We start from the raw sequence: 24,059 nt of genomic DNA on the forward strand, positions 1-24,059 counted from the left end.
CAGGTATTATTACCTCCATTTTGCAGATGGAAAAACAGGATGAAAGATTAAAATTTTTGTCCAAGACCATAAAAGCCAGCTGTGGATCCCTGGGTGAATCTTGGAGTTGCTAACTTCTGTATTTTGCTTAGTTTATTGAATAACAATACCTTAATTTAAAAAAAATATTTTCAGCCAAAGAGGTGAGGGAATAGATATGTGTGCTTGCAAGGAAGTCTGCAGGGTAACTCCATATCATATCAAATATCACTTGTAAAATACATTGCTAAAGGCATTGGCCAGAGTGAATAGTCAAGATAATCACCAAGTAGTGCAAGGACAAAGCTGGGTTTGGGCCTTCTAGCTTCTTCTCTCTTCCTATGACTATGAGGAGCAGCCCCCAAGGCAGACCAGGTAGTTCCTCCTAACACAGCCCCTGCTTCCCCAATTTGAAAATAAAATAAAACATCCTATCAACAAATAAATGCCCAGATACTCCAGATGGTGAATGAGGTGGCATCTCTTGGATGATTCAGATGACATACAACTTGAAGCTGCATGAGAAACAAGGCAGAAAAAGGCATTCCGTCTATCACAAGTAGGAAGAAAATCCAGTAGCTTTGTTTTCCTCTTTCTTATAGATCTCTGCTCTAGAGCCAATCTAAAAACTGAATTCTGGTTTCTAGTTTTTCTAAGTCTGTATCCACTGACATACAATCAAATAAAATGTCTTTAAGTAAACAGAGATCTTCACCTCATCAGCTTTAACTGGGGAATCTGGCCAGGGACATTTATCACTCAATCCCACTGCTTTTTCTTTAAGAAGAGTTGCCATTGTCATTACCTCTGAAGATGCAAGCAGCATTTAAGTGATAGCCACTTACCATGGGGAATGTTCCAGCCACAATTAACTTCCCATTACGATATCCATCCCCATTTTTGTATGCAATTATTTTCACTGCCTTCTGGTGTGTCGCTGCCATGCCACTATGAGATGCAGCTTGTGGGCAGGTCTTCATCCGTAAAGACAATAGACGTGCTTGGTAGTAACTTAGAGTTTTTTCAGCCTTGTCACACGACAAATCAACCTAATTTTTTAAAAAATAAATTGTACATTTACTCAAACTTTCTTGTTTTAGTGTGCTACACTTTAGTCTCTTAATAAATGTGTGTACACGTGTGTGGTGTCTACATTTTGCAATGCTCTCTTCATGTGTTATAGATATTGAATACTAGAGCCGGAAGGATGTTGGATCCAAATTCTTCAGTTCCCTCCCAGGCCTATCACTGAGTCACTAGGTGACTTTGGGCATCTCGCTTGTCTTTCTGGCATTCTCTTGTTTTTGTTTGTTTGTTTATTTGTTTTTTGCTTTCTCTCTGCCATGGCCAGAGAGAGCCTGGATTAAAGTAATAATACACTAACATTACGGATAGCCTCTGAATTTTTAACTTTAGGATGATTCCACCATATGGTGGAAGATGTTGATGAATGGGGAGGGGAATGGTTGTAGCTTTAAACACATGGTAGTAAGGGTGGTGAACACCACTCTTCTGCTTTCCCTTTTCATCCCAACCTAGGACGCTGCCCTGAGGGCAAAGTTCTGTCTGAAATTCTGTAGCACTGGGGATTCTTTCCAACCAACTCCTCACCATCTCCTTAAGATTATCCCACTATCTTCAAAGCAAACCAGATGCTTTCAGGTTTCCCAGAGGACTGACTTCCTTTCTCCTTCAGAGCTATTGCTTCTGTTGATGTTTTTTGTAACCGCAATGCATATCAGGATTAGGGAAGGGAGGAGGGTGATCTGGGGATGAGGTGAGCAAGCCCTGAAGAGCACACCAGACTGGAAGATGTATTCCACCTTTTAGGAATCGCTCCTTTTTATTCAGGTGTGTAAGTTCCCATAGTTTTTACTTCTACAGTTGAAAGGGAGGGTTTTTTAAATGGTACCATTTTAAACTAAGGTTATAGGAAAGCGGTAAGAGTTTTTTTTTTTGTTGTTCCTCCGTGAACTCTAAATACTATTAGACATAGATGTGTGAATTCAGGCACCCAACCTGAACAGTCATTAACAACAACACATCCAATTCCCCCTGAAATGTTCCATGCTAGTAAAAAGAAGTTTTTTCCTGTGGATATAGGCAAAAAGCTGTTCCACGAAGTAAAGATTTGCAGTTACTTCCTCACTTAAAAGCAACACTGAGAACAGTGAAATATGTCAGTAAATGATTAAAGCTGCAGAAGTGCCCAATTAACTTCAAAGAGTCTATTGAACTATTAATAGACAATGCATTTTAAATTACAATGGGGAAAAGGAAATCAATGCAGGTAGAATGGTAAAGGTGCATCTGAGGAAGATGGATTGGATGAGTGGAGATGAACTTGAGTGCAAGGCAGATAATGAATGCATCAAAGTTTCCAAATTGTTGCCATATATGCATTAGCAGAGCTCAGATCATTACATACCTCAGCCACACTGATGACCTTGAAGGGCCCTTGTAAGAAGGGCTTCTGAGTCTTGGTGCCTGAAATACAGAGGAATGGAACCCCTGGAAGCAATTGTTTCAGTCCTTTCTCTGTTCTCATGGATTGTCCACAAGCCAAGCAGAGCATAGTTTTTCTCTTTCCATCAGGTGAGAGATAACAGTATCCCTAAAACGGGAGAAAAAGATGGCTTTATATAGGAGCATCTAAATTGTTATAGCATTGCTGTAGAACATTTTACAATATAAATATAGCACTTTTAACACCCCAAAATGCTAAATTTAAAATTTTATGCTAAATTTAAATTTAGCATAAATTTAGCCAAAATGCTAAATTAAAAAATTTAAAGTATTTCCAAATTCTGTAACGACAATTCGACACCAATGAATATAAACTATGTGCAAAATCAGCTTCTTGGAGAAATGGCCGGCTCCAGATTTGAGGCAAGAAATATACAAGACAATCAAGGGATATCTTGTGTCCTGAATGAAAAGAAGCCATCATCATGTCCAAAAGACACAGGAGCCAACATGAAGGAGCCTCCACTGCCCCAAAATGGGACAATTAGGGAGCAACAGAAAGACTGATAACTAAAACATTTTGAAAATGTTTAAATATAAAATCCTATGAGTTTTAATGATGCTAACAATATAAATAAAAACAAATAAACCCCAAGCAAATAAAAACAAAACTGCAACTTTTTGGAGACTGTTGGAAGTAAACTGGCATCAATTTAAAACTGTACAAACTGGCCACTAGAAATTGTGGCAGATTATTTGTAAAGATGGCCACAATAAAACCATCCTACTCTTATTTGCATGCCCTTTTAAAATGTGACAGTTTTGGTCCTCCAATCGGGAAGTACGATCTTTCTCCTTTTCTTCTTTCCTTGAATCTGGGAAAGGCCATGTGACTTGCTTTGGCCAACACAGCACTAACAAATGTGATGCAAGCAGATGCATAAGAAGTGCTTGCACATTGGAGCTTATTCTCTTTTAGCTGCCATTGGAACCCCGATACCACAATGTGAACAAACTTGAGCTAGCCTGCTCGAGAAGACATGTAGTTGAAGAACCAATGTTCCCAGCTAACAGCCTGCCAACCACCAGATGGTGAGGGACACCATCTTTGACCATCCAGTCCCCATAAAAACACCCAACTACTAAAGAACCACCAGATGACTGTAGCCACATTAGTGACCTGGGACAGGACCAGCAGAACTGCCCAGCTGACCCCAGCTCTAATCGCTGGCTCGCCAAGCAAAAAATGGGTTTTTTATTTAAGCCACTAAATTTTCAGGGGTTTTGTTACACTGCAATAGATAAGTGACATCAATAGAAAGAATTAGGTGTTCATCCTACCTTCCCTTACAACCATATTTTTGAGTAGTCAAATATTGAATTGATGAGCTGAAGTTCTTCCTTCTATTAAAAGTTTAGTTAATCAATGTACGAAAAAATGATAGAATTAGACAAAATTGACCCTTTTGAAACAAGAGGGCAACATTAAGTGAAATGTCTTTGGGGAACTCTGAAACATGAAATCAGGTTGTAAACACCTGAACCCACTCATAACTATCATGACTAAAAATGGAAAACCCACACATTGCCTATGTGAGTGATAAATAGGAAACATGTGGGAAAACTTATGAAGATTCTGGCCCAAAAAAATGTTAAACATAAATCTAATTACAACTATAGGACTCAATTTCATTTACAGAAATTGTGGGGGATGGGGAAACAAGTCAAAGGATGCCACAAAGAAGAAAGTAAGCAAATCCCATTAAGGGGCATTCAATATGAAAACGGAGCCAGACTGTGCAACTGAGTGTCACATAGAGACCTGATTTGAATCTTGACACAAACCAACAAACCATAAAAAAAAAATGTTAGGGCAACCTGGGAAATTTGATTAAGGATAGACTATTAGATGGCCAAAGAATTTTTGTTAATCTTGTTAGCTGTGAGAATGGCATGATGAGTATGTCAGAAAATGTCCAAAATTTTTGGAAGTATGTGATTCATACGGAGGTGAAATAATATAATGTCTGGGGTTGGCAAACATGGCAAAACCTAGATAATAGTTAAATATGAATGGTGGATAAATGAAGACTTATTTCCCTAGTCTCTCTACTTTAGAATATGTATGAAAATTTCAATAATAAAAATTTTAAGTACGTTAGATTAATATAAACTACCTAATTCTTTTTCTCTCACAATTTTCCTTCATTCTTTCCTACCAGAATCAGAGTCTAAGTGATTTCACTCAAAAATCAGCATTCAACTTGTATGAACATAAAGTTTTCTAGGGAAAAAAATTTTCTCATTTTATTAAATTACTCTCTTTTACCCTATTTTTCTTTTATCTTCGAGAGGAAGGAACCACTTACTGGTTGATCAATGTTTTCTTCTTTAATCACAGATGATGTACAGACACCAGCATAATTTGCTGATGTAATTTCCTTATCCAAGGCAGTGCTATGAAAGGCCACAAGTGCTTTTATATTTTTCATGTAATGCCACTTTTGATTGGCAGCTCCATTGTTGTACGGCTTATATTTCTGAAAAAAGAGGCAAAATATGGAGTCAAGTGAGTTCATGTGAGGGTTATAGTGTCTTGTTTTTCGTTGCATATATCCAGAAAGTGCATATAATTACTCATAATCCCACCACACAGTGACAACTACTACTCTTGAAATTTTAGTGATTAGACATGCAATCTTTTATATGTTTATAAATACACATTATTTGATTTACAAAAATAGAATCATAAAATGCACACAATTTGGTAACTGCAATTTTTTTTCTTAACAATATTCCCTGAACCTTTTTCTAACATCTTTTAAAAATATATACCATTTCATTTTAGGGATATTTTACTAATCTCCAATAGTTAAACATGTAGGTTCTTTCTCAAAATTTCTCTAAAATAAACAAATAGTGTAAATAAATATTTGGGAAATCCATGATAATTTTTTAGGACAAATTTCTAGAAGTAGAGTTGCCGATATAAAAATCATTTTAAAGATTATGATATATCAAAATGCCTTCTAGAGAAATTATTTTACCTTGCACTTGTGCCAATAATATACTAAATGACACATTTTCCTTACATTCTTGCCAAAAAATGGGCAATATTTCCAAAACATGAATATAATAAATGAAAAAAAGTACCTTGTTGATATTTTAATTTATATTTCATTGATTATCAAAGAGGTTTATTTTTTAAGTACATTCAGTTAAACATGTAATAGAAACAATATATTTATTCTAATTGTGAAAGTTGGCTCAAGTACAAGTAAAGAAATAGTTTCAATTTAACAGAACTTAAACCAGTAGATTAGTTCTAACTAAATACGTCATAACACCTCAAGGAACTTTTATAATTAATAACATCTACTTTACCAAGCGAGAGCTTAATAGCAAAGAAGAAAATAAATGAGTCCCAAGAATTGATTTAATGGGTCAGACAATAAAGTCTCCCTCAGAGGTCTGAAAAACCAAAGACTATATTTTCAAGAGACAGAAAAGGGTCTAGTAGCATTAACCTGCGATGCCTCATTTTTATTATTTTACATGAACTTTAATATTTTCTCACAAACCAGTTGTTTCAATAAACACAACACCAGCAACAAAAAATTCTTGAAAGGTAATCCAAATTACCTTGGGGGCAAATTATTTCTTATGAAATGGTAACCTTGGGAGAAACCATCCATATCTATAATTTTATGAATATGATTAAGGTACTAAAATTGTATGTGTATGAGGTTGTATCTCACTGTGGTCTGTGCTGAAGAGGCACCTGACAGAGAAGAATATAATGTTATATGTACTCTATCTCCTAGAATAATTTTTTAGTCCATATTTATCACCAGGATAGAAGACTTAATTAAGCTTTGGTATTTGTCCAGATTGCTATGTCTCAATTTTGGATTCAGGGCCTGCAAAACAAGTTGTTTCATTGCTATTAAAAACACAGAATGAAACAAATGTTATCCGGAGGCAATCTATTCTGTTCAACAAGAGGATGGAAAATACTGAGGAGGACACAGAAAGTACATGCAAAGCAGGAATGCTTCTTCACTTTCTCCCTTACTAGCAAGGAAAAACACATATTCGTTTAGGAGTGGTTTTGGTTATAAGCATGTGAGAATGACAGAAAAATGTGAAAAAAAAGATCTTCCCAGGTCTTTGTCCAAAACTCAAATGAAGCCAGACTTCTCTGGAGTCTCCATAAATTGTCTGGCTGCTTTAAGCATTTGCAACAGTGAATGAAAAGAGAATTTCAAATGGGTCGTTTGGTAGAATTAACATTGAGGATCTTGCATCCTTCGGGAAGACCTCCCTGACTAGGTTCTTTCTCTCCAGCTGCCAAGGCCTTTAGAAACAGGAGCCTTGCATATGTTCCTGGTGATCAAATTTAGGTGCATCTAATAGCCATCCACCTGCCTGCAGCCACCACTGAGACCATAAGCTTGATGAATGCTGTTGGGACAATTTCTCATGCTTGCCATTGGGTTTGATTTCAGTAACTAGCATAGTGCCTGACATGCAGCAAGCCCACAATCACCAACTGTTGGATTAAACTAAATTAAGAGGTACATGAACATGTTCAATTTAAAATCTAGGCAGACTATTGTAAATATTTTAACAACATTCAAATAGGATTCTATGACAGTTTTTTTTTTTCCTCCACTACAAGGAAGCACAAAGCTTTACTTAAATTTAATTAAAAGGCCATGACTAATCTTTAGCCATACATATCTTACCTGAACAATAACTGGATAGCCACAAACTTCATTTCTAGTCTTGGTCATAGACACTGCCAGCACAAGGTCAGGGTTACTCACAAGGTGAAAGGTCCTTGGGAAAACAGGATTAGCCACATTACAAAGTAGCATGACCAGATTAGATCTCCCTCTGTGCCATTTAGCACTGTGTTGCCTCTCAGCTCCATGCATGCCCTGTAATAATGAATGTGAATCCTTTAAGAATTTCTCCCCTACAGTAAGTGTGATGTTAAGCTTTCTCAGTAGAGAGTGCTAGAAGAAGACTGCAGGATGAAGGGGCTCTCCTGCTCTTTCTGGCTGTGGTAGGGGGTCAGCAGTAGGGAGTGAGAACACCCAATGATGCTTTGTTCCAGCCAGGTGCCCAGGAAGCAGGTCTCCCGGGACCTTCATAGACCGGGCTTGCCTATTGCTCCTTTGCTCACTTTCTCCTGACATGGACACCACATGCTTCAGGCCTCCTAGTGTACCACCATCCCATTCCCTCTGAATGCTGCTGTGCCCAGCAACAGACTGCACCCCGCTATATGTTCCAGAATATTATGTCCTGCTCACTCAGTGTCATGGTTTGAATGCCCCTCCAAAACTCATGTTGAAACTTAATTCCCAATGTGGCAGTATTAAGAAATGGAGTCTTTAAGAGGTGATTGGATCAAGACGGGTCTGCCTGGATTAATCCGCAGATGAAAGGGTTAATGGATTAATAGGTCATAATGGGAGTGAAACTAGTGGGTTTATAAGAAAAGGAATGTGACGTGATGTTCTGTGCTGTATGATGCCCTGTGCCGTATGATGACCTGTGCCATCTCAGGACTCTAGAGAGCCCTCAGCTGCAAGAAAGCTCTCACCAGATGCACCCCTCAACATTGGACTTTCCAACCTCCAGAACTGTAAGAAATAAATTTCATTTCTTATAAATAACCCAGTTTCAGGTATTCTTTTTTTTTTCTTTTTTGAGATGGAGATTCACTCTGTCACCCGGGTTGGAGTGCAGTGTCATGATCTCAACTCACTGCAACCTCTACCTCTTGGGTTCAAACGATTCTTCTGCCTCAGTCTCCCGAGCAGCTGGTACTACAGGCATGTGCCACTACGCCCAGCTAATTTTTGTATTTTTAGTAGAGACGAGGTTTCACCATGTTGGCCAGGCTGGTCCAGCCAGGTGATCTCAGGTGATCCTCCCACCTCAGCCTCCCAAAGTGCTGGGATTACAGGCATGAGCCACCATGCCCGGCCCTGTTTCACTTATTCTGTTATAAGTAACAGAAAATAGACTAAGACATTCAGCCACTACAGACAAGCTCTGGCCAGGTACACCAGCAAAACTGCTCTGCAATTCAGTGGAATGGAACCATACCTTTTTTAATGAGTCCTGAACCCCAGCCTTGGGGAGGGGACCCCATTGCAAGTTTATCCTTTCTTGGGCAATCTCCTTCAGCCATAGGGTGATATATATTATATACATATGTAATGTACATGGGTATATATACCCTAATTTACTAGCCTGGGTAAAATATGGAGGATAAAAAGACTGTGGTTAACATAAATGCAATTTTCCATTGAGTTCTACTACATAGTGTAACCCACGGTTCTCTAGGTTTCACCAGCTTATCAAAACAAATGAGTTTTAAAAGCCACCCATCTACATGAAAGAGATCAAAGCAATATGGCAAGGGAAGTTGTGCAATAAAGCTCAGAATTACTGTCACTGTGCAAACACACTTCTGCCATGGGACATATATTGTTCTGAATCATGCCCACACCTAATCAACAAGACTTCTGCAAAAACTCTTGGCCGGGCGCGGTGGCTCACGCTTGTAATCCCAGCACTTTGGGAGGCCAAGGAGGGCGGATCACGAGGTCAGGAGATGGAGACCATGATGAAACCCTGTCTCTACTAAAAATATAAAAAATTAGCTGGGCATGGTGGCGGGCACCTGTAGTCCCAGCTACTCGGAGAGGCTGAGGCAGGAGAATGGCATGAACCCGGGAGGCAGAGCTTGCAGTGAGCCGAGATCACGCCACTGCACTCCAGCCTGGGCAACAGAGACTGTCTCAAAAAAAAAACAAAACAAAACAAAACAAAAACTATTTTGTTCAAGTCTGTCTGGGTGTCCCTAGAGGGGGACTTGTGTTTATCAGCAAATCTTGTCCCACTGGGCCCCCTGATGCTCCACCTCTTCTCTCTGGACTCTGAACTTTTCCAATGACGGATCAACCAATATGACCATCTCCCTTCCACTAACTGCCTCTCTTTTCCGTGTCTTGACATGAGGAGCTCCCAAGATGACAAAAGTACAGAATGTTCTGCAAAGTGGGAGGAGATGGAAAGAAACTGTCCTTCTCTTCTGTGTTATACATGGTTAGATTTTCCAAGGCAGTGCTACACATGACCCAACATCTCATAGAGTTTTAGGCAGACAGACACTGAGCAAGATTCAGAACTAGTATTCTCTTCCAATGACCAAGTATTCCTGGGTCAAACTCATTATGCAATGGCTTTCTCTTGCCGTAGGGTCACATTCTCATTCCCCATGCATGTCCACCCAAATTTATCAGCCATGCTCAAATTGCAATTTAGGTTTAAGTGGGGACCTCTACTATAATACAGAAAGCCGAGGCAATAATATAAATTGCTCAATACAATGTAGAAATGAGGAAACACTAGGATGTCAGCTCCATAAGAGTAAAGATTTTTTATCTGTTTTGTTATTTGTAAAGCAACAGCTCCTAAAACACTGCCCTCAATAACCCTTGGCAGTTGAATGAATGAATTCTGGTTCCATATGGCAAACCATTCACAGAAACAAAAGCCTGCTGTCCTACCTACACATTGCAAAGGCAGCTTAGCCCAGGTGAACGGGGCAAAGAAACACTTTCACCAGGTCTGTCTACACAATTGGTTTTCCCGTCTTTTCTAACATCAGCCCAGCGAGTTCTCCTTGCCGGAGGCTTTGCTCTTCTCAGTGAGCAGAGTAAGACCAGCTCCTCTCCTACCCAGGCAGGGCTCGCTGCTGCCGCCTGCTGAAGCTTGTGCAACCTCCCTCAAAGTACTGATTCATAAGCCTTTTCATCGCAGACCTTTTGAGAAGCCAGTGAAAATCTCAGCTCTTTCCCAGAAAAAATAAATTGCACGATGCACAAACATACACTTTGTACACTATTTCAAGAGATTAAAGAGGTCCCTGGAGGCCCACCATATCACACTAATGGTAGAATTTGAAGCAGACCAATCTAAAAAACAGGGAATTGTTTTCTTTTTTGTTCGATTAAAGAAATGTTCCATATGCACCCAAAAAAAAAGAGAGAGAGAGAGAGAGAAATGTGTAATCAACCAGCATATGGACCTAACAGCCATCAACATTCTGCCATTCTCATTTCATCCATTCCCCTCAACTTTTAAAATTTTTATTTATGATAGAATGTCTTACAACAAATCTAAGATAGCTTTTAATTTCATCTGTAAATACTACAATGTTTCCAACTTATCAGGACTTTTTTTTTAACATTACCATTGAACCATTATTGTACGCAACAAAATTAATAGGACTTCCTTATTATGTCCTATTATGTCATCAGGTAGCCAAGCTGTTTTATATTTCTCCTGATTATCTTAAAAATAACTTTTTTACAGTACTGTAGTTGGTTCAAATTTGGATCCAGGACCAGACATTGAATTAGGTTGATATATTTGCTAAGATAGGAATTAGTTTATACTGCGTGAGTGGAAACCACAAATTGGTTATTTTATGAAGGTGGAGGAAAGAGGGAAGGTGTGTGTTGGGGGAAGGATGGGGAGTAAGTTAATGAAAAGTATCAAAAAATTTGAAAATTGGGGACTTTTTAGAATTCTTATTTGATCTCTTCATTTCATAAAAATGACATTGATGAAAGTTCAGTCTTGAGCCCAATGGCCAGATAAAACTATACCCAGGAGATCAGAGGGAACATTCCTCCTCTGAATCTGATTGTGGATAAATTATATGTAGCTTACCTAGCATTTATATTTGATTTTATTCCCTTCCTCTTCTTTGGCTAGGATAAAGAATTATCAGCTAAGTTAAATAGAAGACCCAGAACTCTCAGATATAGTTCATCTTGTTCTGTGGGGACCATGCTAGACTTATTAGGATCCTATTCACCTTTTGATATAGTAAACCCAAATATAATGGGATTACCTGCTGTCTTCCTGGTGTATCCAGCGCTGATGACTACCATCAGATTTCTTCTCCACCAAAACCACCTCCATGCCTGATCGGAGATTGGGACCTTGAACCCCCAAGACTAGCTGAGGAGCAGCATGGCTTATAATCTGCCCATCTCTGTATTCGAACTGCTGATGGCAATGCTTGTGCAATTTACTATGCTTTGGTGAACAGCTGAGATAAAGAAATCTCTATTAGTGGCAGAAAAATTTCCCATGCACTCGATCATGCACTTGATGTGCTGGAGATTATAAGTTCTGTTGGTGAGAGGTCCAACATGAAACACGTTAACTTGAAATGATAGACCATGTCATTAGAATGACGGCAATGCTACTAGCACTGCACTTCTAAGCTGACATAAGAAGTAGAATTCTGAGTTTATTTTGTAACATAAATAAATGTTTACCAGGAGAATATTTGAAAAAATCGTTAGCAAAGAAAAAAGAACTTCAGCTGACAAGGTAATTTAAAGAGGAAAAAGTAAAATTTAAAATTAAGTAAGAGAATGGGGGCAGGGGCATGTAGAATCAAAACAGAGAAATAAAGGAATTCTATTCAAACTGTGATTGTTTCTATCCTCTATCTACAGTATCCCTGGAAACAGAACACCATTCTCCAAGTTTTTAACTCACCTCTAGCAAGTCATAGCATATCATAAAATAATGATGCACTAATAATTTAAATGACTGTCTTAAGGACCTTACACTAAGCAGAAGTAACATATTACATATCACAACACATTGTCAATTAAATTAATCTATAAACATCTATTAAGCCCCTACTACGTGCATGGCCTAGTGCTAAATGTTGAAGTGTCAAAAAAATTTAATTCATGTGTTCCAGTGACTGCTGTAATGTCAAGTAAATGTCTAAAGATTGTGAAATAATACAAAGTACTATATATTCCTGTCTTTTCATTGGACATTGACAAAAAACATTAAACTAAAAAGGAAGAAACTGCATTTTCTTAATTTCTTAAAAACATTAGGGCATCTTAAATGCTTATTCAGAAGTTCACTCACACATTCATTCAACAAATATACAGGCTCTGTGCTAAGTTGTCAGGAGGCAAAGGTGGATAAGCATACTGTTTAATAGAAAAAAACACACAAATGAGTAAGACATTATACACTGAACAAAATAAACCAAAGAGTAAAGGACCTTCCCGCAAAATTTTGTAAATATTTTAATCAAAAACATAAGACAAAAATGTGCATGTTGATAGAAACAGCAGCTAACAGCAGCGAAAACTCTTGGGAATATTTGTGTCCCAAGGTGAGAAAACTAACACTAGACAGAAATCTTTAAGAGGAATCCTTTGCAACTTTTTACCTGTGTTTCTTCTGTGGTTCCACATTTTCAAAGAGCCCTTTTTCCGTTTTCTTTGGAAGACTGTCATCCTCATCAAAGTCATGTGAAGTTTCCTGCCAGGCATACCTGGGAAGCGTGTGACAAGCCTTCATTCGAAGATGAGCTCTTGCGTGTGAATCTCTATCAAGGTTCAGAAGCAAACATAAGTCTAAGAAATCTCATTCGTGTTCACAGAATTTTTTTCTGAGGTGTAGTCTGATCTTATTCCACAGGATGTTGGTGGATCTATAAATCTTATTTCCGTAAGGGTGCCTAATACTGGAAATTCACATCTTACTAATACATCATTTAGATCTTTTAATATAAGGCTACAAATAAAATTCCTCAATCACATAATAAACAGCATTCATCTTTGTCATGTTTACTCAGAAAAAAATGGGACCATGTATTGTATTTCAAAAATCAGAAAGATTGACTACTCAGTAGTTTGAGAAATTCACAATGAACATGTAATGAGATTCCCTCTCTCTACCCCATAATTGGGTCACAATTCTGACTAGAACAGTACAGCCTAGATTACCCGGTTTTGTAAAGTTTACTCATTAGACAAGGTTAAGAAACCTTAACTTTCCAAGATTTCTCCACAGAGAAATCTAGAGAAACTCAAATAGCATCTGCACATATGAGCCAGCTTTTGATAGAGAATAATATACTAAACAGAGTAAATAGTCATAGTTTGAATAATTGAGTCAGCCTTCTGGCTTCTTACTAAAATGAAGATATAAAGGGGATCAGTAGCCACCATATAGATCTGTATATATAAAGTTCCAGGCCACTGTTGAGAGCACATTTGCCTTCAGTGGGATTGTGATATGAGGACTGCTTGACTGAGGAAGGATAAATATACAGGCAAAGCAGCAAGCCTATTTCAGCACTCCAAGTATGCGTACCTGTAAATAAAGTTCTCTGGGACAGACTGATCACCAAGGTGCTTGTCATAATTTGATGTAACTACAAGCATTATTAAATTACCAAAATCTTCAGGGACAATTCCTGTGCTAGCAGAGCTGACCGTACTCTTTTCAAATGTAATAGAAGTATTACATGTGGATATGAAACTGGTGGGTAATCACTGCCTCATTCAGAACTGCAGGCAGCACAAGCGGCTTCTGAAGGCAAACCGCTCCCTTTACAGTTAAAAAAACAACAGCGCCATCTTGTGTTAAAAATAAAAAGCACAGCTTTCTCATCAATTCCATTTCTTTGGGGAAAAGGAAAAAAAAAAAAAAAGTCATTCTTAGTTTTAACAAAGTTAGCAGGATGCAAACAAGATTCTTCACCCAAATCCAGATGTTTAACTTTCTTACTCAGAATTTCTCTATCAGCTCTTGAACTTCCTGGCAAATGAGGTATAGTCAAGTCAGTTTTAGAACAGTCATTTTTCAGTCCATCTTGCTTTATTAATTTGTTCATTCATAGAACAAACCATTCGTTAGTTATTCACTCCTTTAATCAATATTTATTGAACATCTACAAGACAGGTAAGTTATCAGTGCTCGTGGAGTTTACATTCTAGTGGGAAGAGGAGAGATTAAATAGACAAGTAAATGAATAAACAAGATAAATGCCATAAGTTGAATAAAATAGCATATTGTAATGGAAATTGACTGGGATGGGGTAAGGTTTACGTTAGCAATGGAGTCAAAGAAGGCTTCTCTGAGAGGTGATGTTTGAATTGAGACAAAGACAATAGGAAGGGGCCAGCCATGTAAGGATCTAGAGGGAGAGCATTCCAAGCAGAGAAAAGAACAAATGAAAAGGCTATGAAGCAAGATTATGGTTAGCCCATTTGAAGAACAGAAAGACAGTGGTGTGACAGGTATGCAGTGAGTGAGGGGATGGTAGTTCTAGACGAGGCTGAAGAGGTGGGCAGGTACCTGTGATTCAGTGAGGAAATGAGAAAGTTTCCCCCACTCTCTATGTTCCAAATCTTTTTTACCTGCAAAGCACAAAGTAGGCAAGTGCTACTAGAATTTCTTTTCCATTTTTCTTATCGTTTGTGCCGGACACCTTTATGATAAAAAAGCAATCAAAAAGGATCCTTCTAGATTGATGTTCTAGCTGCTGGCTTTATGCATGTCCCTCCTTAAATCATCCCATTTTTCAAATATGCAAAAAACTCCAAACAAGCACATTTAAGAAAGTCTGGGAAAAATCTTACAGTGACTTCCTAATGTAAGATGATTTAGGATTATTTCAGAATCATGTCATCAGAAATGGTTCAAATGACTAGTGAAAGCCTGGAAAATAGATAACCCTGTATATTAAAAAATATTTCCAATAGTTTAAGGGCTGCCAAGTGGAAGAGGTATAGGGCATAGTACAGAGAAACATATGGAATAATAAGATGGAGATGGTCTAAATAATTATTTAAATGTTAGAATGGGCCTCCTTGAAAACAGTGATCTCTCTGTTATTAGGAGTATTCAAGAAGAGGCTTGAGCAAAAGAGCCTGCTTGGAATATGCAGGAGATGCCTGCATTGTACTCTGAGAGAACCCAATCACTTTTAACCTCAAGGACTCCAGGCCTTCATGAAATCTCTGATTCAGAACAATGACGATCTTTGCTCTCAAAAATGTTTCTTTTTTCTTACTTTCTGTTTATTTTTTTCCAAGTGCAGACTCAGGCTAGATGACATATTCTTTAGAAGGGGATGTGAAAGTTCGTGGTCAATTCCCTGACTGTTGAGAAAGATGCCATCTAGGACCAATCATTCTCTCTGAAAAATGCCTTCTGGTGCCTTTGTTAGTGTCAGTCATAGGACCAACTGAATCACTCATCCAAATGAGGAAGTTTGGTTCCTAAAATAAAAGTTCATATTCTTATAATTGAGGATAGAAACAATTAATAACAATGATATATAAATTATTTTCACAATTATTGCAGAGGTAATTGGCCAGGTATTTTTGGTTTTATAATTCGGAAACACATTCAATCTTTCATTCATTTATTCAGTAAATGATAATTAGAACCCATGTGACAGAGTCTTTGCCCTCAACGTTCCCAGGCTGGTAGAGGGAGGGGTAGGCAAGGGGGAGAGGGACTGACAAGCACATTGCCACGTACAGTCATTGCTGTAATTGACTTCAATGCTAAAGTATCATTCTACAGATAAGTACGGGGCAAGTAAAGGCACTGCATTGGAGAGAAATTCATATGTGGCTCAGAGGTCTGCAACAGAACATAAACAGAATGTGCAATATGCAGGCGACAGCTTGTCGTTGCTGAGCTGGAGGTTGGAATTCATGTGGCAGAAAGAGACAGCGGGCATGGGAATGCAAATGAGGGTCAATGACAGGCATGAACCAGGGTCAGAAGGCCTTGGGATTCCAGATGAATAGGTTTTTCTGTCTGCCATAGGTAGCCCTTAAAAAACTATGTGAAAAGGATTGTGCATTAGAAAGTTAATTGTCTACAGTTTAACTTAGAGGGGAATTGGAAGGAAGATATTATGGCAATAGAGAGAAATCAGAAAGCTATTTCAATGATCCAGAATGATAACTGTATATTAACATGTGTCTAACTTGAACTTAGGGAAGAAGTTTAATTTATCCTGAAGTCAATGATTATGGAAACAAAATTTGATGAATTCCTCAAATAAATGCCTACTATCCTAAAATTCTAGCCTCTTAAAAATAATAACACTGTAACAATATTACTGAAAATAGATCATTGTGATGGTTGAACATCGAAGCTGTAGTAGTATCATTTTGCCGGAAAACTAATTAAATACTAGCTCTTCAGCTGCCATTAGTTTCACAAACTTGGCATGAGCTCCCTGCATGGGCTCTGTGCTGTTATCGGGCTAATGAGCTGAGTTCAAAAAGCAGCCAGGTAGCTTTTCAGGCTACACTGATTACTTACAGAATTTCACTGGAAGCATTTTCCGTTGTTAGAGGATCTTCCTGCATTTGCTTTTCTTCTGGTTCTGTAACTTGCTTCTCTTCTCCAAAAATTGCTACAGGTTTATGCACAGCAAGCTTGCTTCCAGATACAATGTCACTTTGGACTTCTAAAACAAGAGCTGAGCAGAAATTCACAAGTTGCAAAGACATATTAGTTACAACTGCAGAGCATCAGGAATTTAAAAACACACACTAAAATACAAATGCAAAAAAATTCCATCTATTTGCTGTATTCATAGGTTACTTATTAAACTCAGTTGAATTTAATTTTAATTTTTATAGATTCTTTACTCTCAAGATATTCTTAGTCAAAAATAGTAAAAATAGGTCTTTCCAAAGATCAGTTAATTATCATATATTGTAATTATTCAAATGGGCTACATTATTTAGATATATGTTTCTAGATCATTCTCTGGGATCCAAAACTCATCAGTGGAAGTCCCAGTCCCAGAGAAAGCCTTGAATGACACATGCAAAGTTTTACTACACGGTGTTCAATATATATAATAGGGCAATGTTTTAAATTATACTAATTTTTTTTCTCTTTTTCTTTTCTCTATATGGACTTTTGTCCTGGTTCCTGGAGAAAACTTAATGGAAGGAGGAAGATCATGAGGAAATTAGAACTTTTATAAAAGAAAAGCAAAAGTCCAAAGATAGTTTTTGACATTCAAACAGCATACTGCCATCGACCGTGGAAGTCAGGATGACACAGTCATGATCTATGGTTTCTCCAAAAGCCTGTAGCTCCCACTTACTGTATCAAGAGTTTAACTTCAGGATTGACCTGGAGAAAAACCATCACTCCTGGGCCAGAGGGGATCTGGGGCACAAGACAGAGAAAGCCAGAAAACTAGCACAGCATGTCTTGATTCTCTCTACAGGCTTCACTTCGGGTATCTTAGTTAAACTGGGGAAACAGTGAGGACACTGCCCATTGTCCCCTTTTGAGCTACTCTTGCTACTCCAATCTGAGGCACAGCCAGCCACGTGAACTGGGATCTGGTTTCTGGGAGGTGCAGCTAAGACCCAGGAGTTGCTGAGAATCTTTTTGGGGAGCTTTCCAAAAGTGGATGCCAAGCAGGGGTGAGGTGGCTCTGTAGCAAGGACTGCAGAGGTGACGAGATGACCATTCAGTCATAGTCAGGCTCCAGAGGGCCACAGGAAGCAGAGAGAAGGCTGAATCAGGGAGGAAGCACACCCACCCAGAGTATCGTCTGAACCAACAGAAGGAACCATAAGTCACTCCAGTCATCGACTTCAGCCAGTAGAGCTCAGGAAGCAAGAAGATCTGCATCCCAAGTGCTTTCTTTCTATCTTAGAGTGGAACTTAATGTGAGATTCTGGAGATAGAGAAATCTGAAAGCTCTCCCTAAAGGGACTAATTAAATTAATGGATGGAACAAAATGTAAACATGATTAGAGAATGCATAAGGCTCACAAAGAAGGTCAGATCTGTTAACGACAAAATAAAAAGATGATGTTCTCTTTGCACATTCAAACTGTAGTGTGAACTAAAATACTCAACCCTGTCAAACATATAATTTAGTTTAAAGAGTTAAACAGCAAGATGCAGAGGTGAAATATTACTTGTTTAAACAAACTTTGACTTTTTAAAAAGCAATATCATCAAGCATTTCATTTTGGCTGAATATATTAAGGTAAATAATTCCAATGCTTACCTTCTATTTTATGTGTGCTGCAGAAGATTTGAATTTTGGCAATGTCTGATTCTAGGTTCCTCAGGAATATTTGTTTCTTTTGCTGAGAAATGGACAGGTCAGGATTGATCCAGAGTTCTCCACATGAAACATACACCTATCAAACAAAGCATCTCTTATCCTGTATATAATTGTCACAGCAGCATTATCTGTAATAATCTAAACTGAAAACAATTTAAAAAATCAAAATGTCCTATTAATATAATAGGTGAATGATTAAAGAAAACTGTGTACCACTCAGTACTTTCAAAAAAAATCAAACTGCTGATAAAGGCAACAACTTTGATGAATTTCAAGAGTTTTGTATTAAGTGAAAATACTATCTTTGTATATTACCATATTATTTTTGCAACATCCTGTGAATCTATAATTATTTCAAAATTAAAGTTTAAAAAATAATTGTTTAAGAAGAAGAGGGAAGGAAGGAAGAAAAGAGGAAGGGAGTGAGGGAGGGAAGGAGGTGGGAAAGAAGAGAGGAAAGAAGGGAGCAAGGGAGGGAGGGAGGGAGAGACGGAGGAAGGTAGGAAAGAAGGAAGGAAGGAGTAAATTACAGATTGGCAAAATTAGAGATTGGCGAACTATCCCTAAAACCCAAATCTGGTCCCCTGCCTGTTTTTGTGAGTAGAGTTTTATTAGAACACAGCTATTCCCATTCATTTACACGTTGTCTATGGCTGTTTTCATGCATCAGGAGCAGAGCTGATGTACAGCAGGCACCATGTGGCCCACAAAACCTACAATATCTACTATCTCATTCTTTACAGAAAACGTTTAATGACCCCTGGTATAAATGAATTTGTAGTACAAACACCAAAATGTCAATGTGGCTATTATTGCCAGGTGACAAGATTATGGATAATACTTTTCCTCTTCTCCTTTTCTTTTTGCTTATATGTATTTCTTAAATGTCCTTAAATGGATAAATATTTCTTTAAAGATGAGAAAAGAAAGTAACATATTGAGAAAGGCTCAGTAAGAAGAAAGAGAACCTCAGTGCTGCCTTTTCTGATCATTGCAAAGTCATTATTACAAACATTTGACATTCTGTGTATGAAGACCCAGGGGAAACTTTAAATAATAATAATAATAATAATAATTATTATTATTATTATTTGAGATGGAGTCTCACTCTGTAGCCCAAGCTGGAGTGCAGTGGCATGCTTTCAGCTCACTGCAACCTCTGCCTCCAGGGCTCGTGATTCTCGTGCCTCAGCCTCCTGAGTAGCTGGGATTACAGGCACCTGCCACCATGCCCAGCTAATTTTTTGTATTCTAGTAGAGGCAGGGTTTCGCCATGTTGCTCAGGGTAGTCTTGAACTCTTAAGCTCAGGTGATCCACCCGCCTTGGCCTCCCAAAGTGCTGGGATTACAGGTATGAGCCACCGCACCCAGGCAAAAATTTCTTATTTTGAACAACGGATTTCTTTTTCTCTTTTGGACATATTTAATCATGTAAATAACTGTTTATGTTTCCATCTTCATGTTACTCTTCAGAGCAGTGACAGATTAATTTCTAGCAAATATACAATCACTCCTGGCTCCATCTTATCCTCCTTCCACTCATACCTGCTTTGCCGTGGTGGCCTCATCTATACTTACCATTAAATTAACTTTTTGTATTGTATGATTTAATGTAATCTACCTTAAATTCATTCTCTAAAAAACCCACAGTGAATAGCACAGCAGAACAAACAAAAACACTAAAAGCAAACAAACAAAACACTTGGAGAGATGGCATTAGGATTCAAAATGAGATCTAGCAGTCTCTGAGAACAACAGACTCTCCACCCTGTGATTCTGCCTCTGATGTTGGCCATTGATACTTCTGTTTAAGACTGTCTCCAGTATTTAGGTTCAGGGCCTGAGTTGAGTTCTGACGAAATGGTACAAGCTTTGTTCTCTGTTCAAAGAATTGTAGGCATCAATCAAGGAAGGTATCTTTTTTTTAAATTTTTCAAACCTATGCCTCAAATTCTATAAATGAGGGGGAAGGCTGGGCTGCTAAAGTCCTTCCGCTTTTCAGCCTTCTCCAGTCACCAAATAGAGTGTATGAAAAAAGTAGACATAATTTTGTCCTGAAAAAGTGAAATTACCATTTAGTAAAAAACCATTAAACAACTACATTTTGAAGGTCTCAAAAAGAGTAGAGAATTTACCTCCTTCAGAGCAGGAGATAGAAATTACAAATGATTAACAATTTGGCCTTCTCCAGTTTCTTCCTTAATTTCTAGAGTCTAGGATCATGATGAACATTAAGTAGATTAATTCGGCCGGTCGCGGTGGCCCACACCTGTAATCCCACCACTTTGGGAGGCTGAGGCAGGTGGATCACCTGAGCTCAGGAGTGTGAGACCAGCCTGAGCAACATGTTGAAATCCATCTCTACCGAAAATACAAAAAATCAGCTAGGCATAGTGGCACATGCCTATAATCCCAGCTACTCTGGAGGCTGAGGTGGAAGAATTGCTTGAGCATGGGAGGCAGAGGTTGCAGTGAGCCAAGACTGCGCCACTGCACTCCAACCTGGGTATCAGAGTGAAACTCCATCTCAAAAAAAAAAAAAAAAGTTTAATTTATATACCACTCTGAAAACCATGCCAGACATATAGGAAGCTCTGAATAATGTTAGCTGTTAGTATTACTTTCTGATGTTTGCTCAGTTAGGATAATTCTGAGAGAAAATAAGAATTAAAATGGTAAGCATTTGAAGACTTATATTTAAGGGCATTCTTTCTTGGATGGGGTATTAATAAATTAATATTGCCAGTTTCAAATCCATGTCTTTACCAGTTCATCTCTTTGCAGGTCTTTTAAGGCAAATATTTCCTTCCCCTTTTCATTGTACAATCTCCGAGCTGCAGAAGGTAAATTTAAAATCTCAGTGCACCTGTAATAAAAGACACAAAAATTGACCTTGCATACAGAAAGCTTCCAGCAGCAAAGAGAGAAAATAAAAGAAATCTGGGGCCTGAATCCATAATGACAACTCTCTCTGCAGGACTGTTAGTCATGAGCTGGACTCTGGGGCCCATCAGACCCATTCGAGTCCCATTTTCCTCTCCAAATTGTGGCACTTGGGCAAATTATTTAACCTGTCTAAGGCTAGATTTCTTACCTTCCAGGGTTTCTGTGAAGATTAAAGGTTGATTTTGAAAAGGGCTCTTAGCACAGTCCCAGACGTGACCAATAAATAGCTAGACACACTGCTATTGACTTTTAGTTCCTTGGTATGCCCCACACTTTTCTATTTCTGTGCCTGCGTTCTTTCTCCTACCTAAAAAATTTTTTCCTTGGCTTTTTCTGATGTAGTCTTGTTCTTTCTCCAAGGTTGTCAAAGTCTAATTTGTCACCAAGTTCCTCAGCTCCCTCCACCAGAGGGTAGTCTGTTTCAACTACCTTTGAAACAGACGTTTTTAGCCTGGTTAAACACTGAACACTGATTTCCCACTCCCACAACCCCCTGCCCTCCCAAACAAGCACTGGACAAGCCCTGTGGATACTGAGATGAATGACAGTTTTGTAGTTCCCTGAGGAGCTCCGAATCTGGTCAGGGTAGAGAAAGGTGAGCAACTGAAGTGTAATATGAAGTCGTAGGTGCTGCCATAGGCACCTGGCCAGCGTGCTGTGAGAACAAAGGGGAAAACAATTTTTCCAGAGAAGCCTTATCTAAGGGAGTGGCATTTGGGTTGGGTTTTAAAGGATAAACAGGATTTCATCAAAAAGCACTAGACTGGAGCTGAGTGTATGGACATGAGGAGGGTATGGACCAGATGAAACTGAAAAAGAAAACAGAAACCAACTGAAAGTACTTACGATTCTAGACTGAGGAACCTGCCTTCTAGCCCATAAGCAGCAGAAAGCCATTGAAGGCATTAGAGCAGATATGTGGTGTTATCTGGTCTGCTTTTCCGAAAGTTAACTGTCAGAAAGGTGGAAAATGGGCTGGAGGTGGGAGAGGCTGGAGCCTAGACAGCAAGCTTTAGGACAGATGTAAATAGATGGAATTGTGAGGAAAAAGTAGAGCTACAGGAGACTGATGGAGCATTTTCTAAACAGTACTGTGAGGATATCCCTCCTATGGAAGAAGTAGAAGATTCTTGCTAAATATATTTTGTGTTAGAATATACTGTTTACATTCTAACACAAAATTACATAAAGTTGACTTTATGCTCATCAGCAAGACATAGCTTTATAAAGAATGTTTCTAAATTTTATATCCTCAATGGGATAAAGCAATTAAACAGATAATCAGGCCCTCCATTTCTCTAAGGTTAGCTTAGAAGTAAATAAAACAGGCTGGGTATGGTGGTCCATACCTGTAATCCCAGCACTTGGGGAGGTCAAGATAGGAGGACCACTTGAGGCCAGGAGTTCAAGATCAGCCTGGGCAACATAGCAAGATCCCTATTTTTAAAGAAAGGAGCTATGCCTCCCAGATCCACAGTCAGCTACAGCTCCACAGCAGTGGAGCTCTTAGGCTAATCACTTGCCAGGACACCCCACCCCAGGAGCTGTTCTACACTCTTTCAGTTCTTTCCAAACCGTAACAAAACCTTTGAGAAGCTATGGTCACGTGCTTTCTCCTTTTTTTTATCTTCTTGCTTTGGATTTTTGTCTCATTTTCTTTCTTCTCCCTGTGGCCTTCTCTGACAGCTGCCCCTTACAATGTTCTCTCTCTTTCCTGGTTATATATAAACCAGGAAATATATCATCATATAATGATCCCTTGATCATTTTCAATTCTGTATGGTTAAATACTGCTGCATGTGGCTTTCTGATTGTTTCACTAAGCAAATTTTCTTCCCCAAAAGTTAGTTGGGAGTTCCTTGAGAGCAAGCAATGCCTTGTTCTAAAAAAAAAAAAGAAAAAAAGAAAGAAAGAAAAGAAAAAAGAAAAGAAAAAGAAAGAAAAACACCAAAAACCTCCAGCAGAACATCCTACACCGGTTGATGTTACATAATATAACAACAGATGACTGTTAACAATTGAGGAAAACAAGCCTTGGAGAAGGACAGGGCTTTGCTGAAGACATCCAGCTAGTTAGTGGCAATGCGGGGGTTAAAATAAATTCCTTTGCCTCCTAATCCAGTGGTCTTTCCAATATTCTATGTTGCCAGCAACTTTACAGAAAGTAGAAGGTACCAACAACAACAAAAGTTCTGTATCTATTATTCTAAAATGGAACTTATTATACTATTAGATCACACCTCAGTTTTGTAGATGGAAAAATCAACAACAACAAAGAGAACCTCAAAATTGTCTAGAGTGAATTATTAAATAACCAAAGATAGCATAATTTTCCTTAAACTCAATAAAACTATTCCCTCATATTTGACAAGGCATACTTTGCAAAAAAGTTCACACCAAGTGCTCCAACCTTTCAGCAGTGATCTAATTCTTGATTTGGTAGAAAAATACTGATTAAAAAAATTACAACATATTTCATAAACATAATATACGTTAGTGCTATGGTTTAGATGTTTGTCCTCTGCAAATCTCATATTGAAATTTGATCTCCAATGATGGAGATGAGGCCTAATGAGAGGTGTTTGAGTCATGATAGAAGATCCCTCATAAATAGATTAATGCCCCCCCTTGGAAATGA

The 24,059-nt window shown here is 38.4% G+C and overlaps 1 protein-coding gene across 1 annotated transcript in view; it reads right to left on the minus strand.

The window, feature by feature from the left end:
* Positions 1-24,059, minus strand: part of LOC129523513 (doublecortin domain-containing protein 1-like) — a 69,746-nt gene that overhangs the window by 40,519 nt on the left and 5,168 nt on the right. Inside the window, exons 3-11 of the mRNA XM_055356902.2 lie at positions 21,242-21,341; positions 18,416-18,551; positions 16,693-16,852; positions 12,788-12,946; positions 11,429-11,629; positions 7,233-7,326; positions 4,854-5,024; positions 2,447-2,632; positions 864-1,067 (exon numbers count right to left, since the gene is read on the minus strand). Coding sequence (XP_055212877.2) covers positions 864-1,067; positions 2,447-2,632; positions 4,854-5,024; positions 7,233-7,326; positions 11,429-11,629; positions 12,788-12,946; positions 16,693-16,852; positions 18,416-18,551; positions 21,242-21,341 — 1,411 coding nt within the window. The remainder of the gene's footprint in view (positions 1-863; positions 1,068-2,446; positions 2,633-4,853; positions 5,025-7,232; positions 7,327-11,428; positions 11,630-12,787; positions 12,947-16,692; positions 16,853-18,415; positions 18,552-21,241; positions 21,342-24,059) is intronic.

The sequence above is a fragment of the Gorilla gorilla genome, chromosome 9 (genome assembly GCF_029281585.2).
Source record: "Gorilla gorilla gorilla isolate KB3781 chromosome 9, NHGRI_mGorGor1-v2.1_pri, whole genome shotgun sequence".
NCBI classification, from domain to species: domain Eukaryota; kingdom Metazoa; phylum Chordata; class Mammalia; order Primates; family Hominidae; genus Gorilla; species Gorilla gorilla.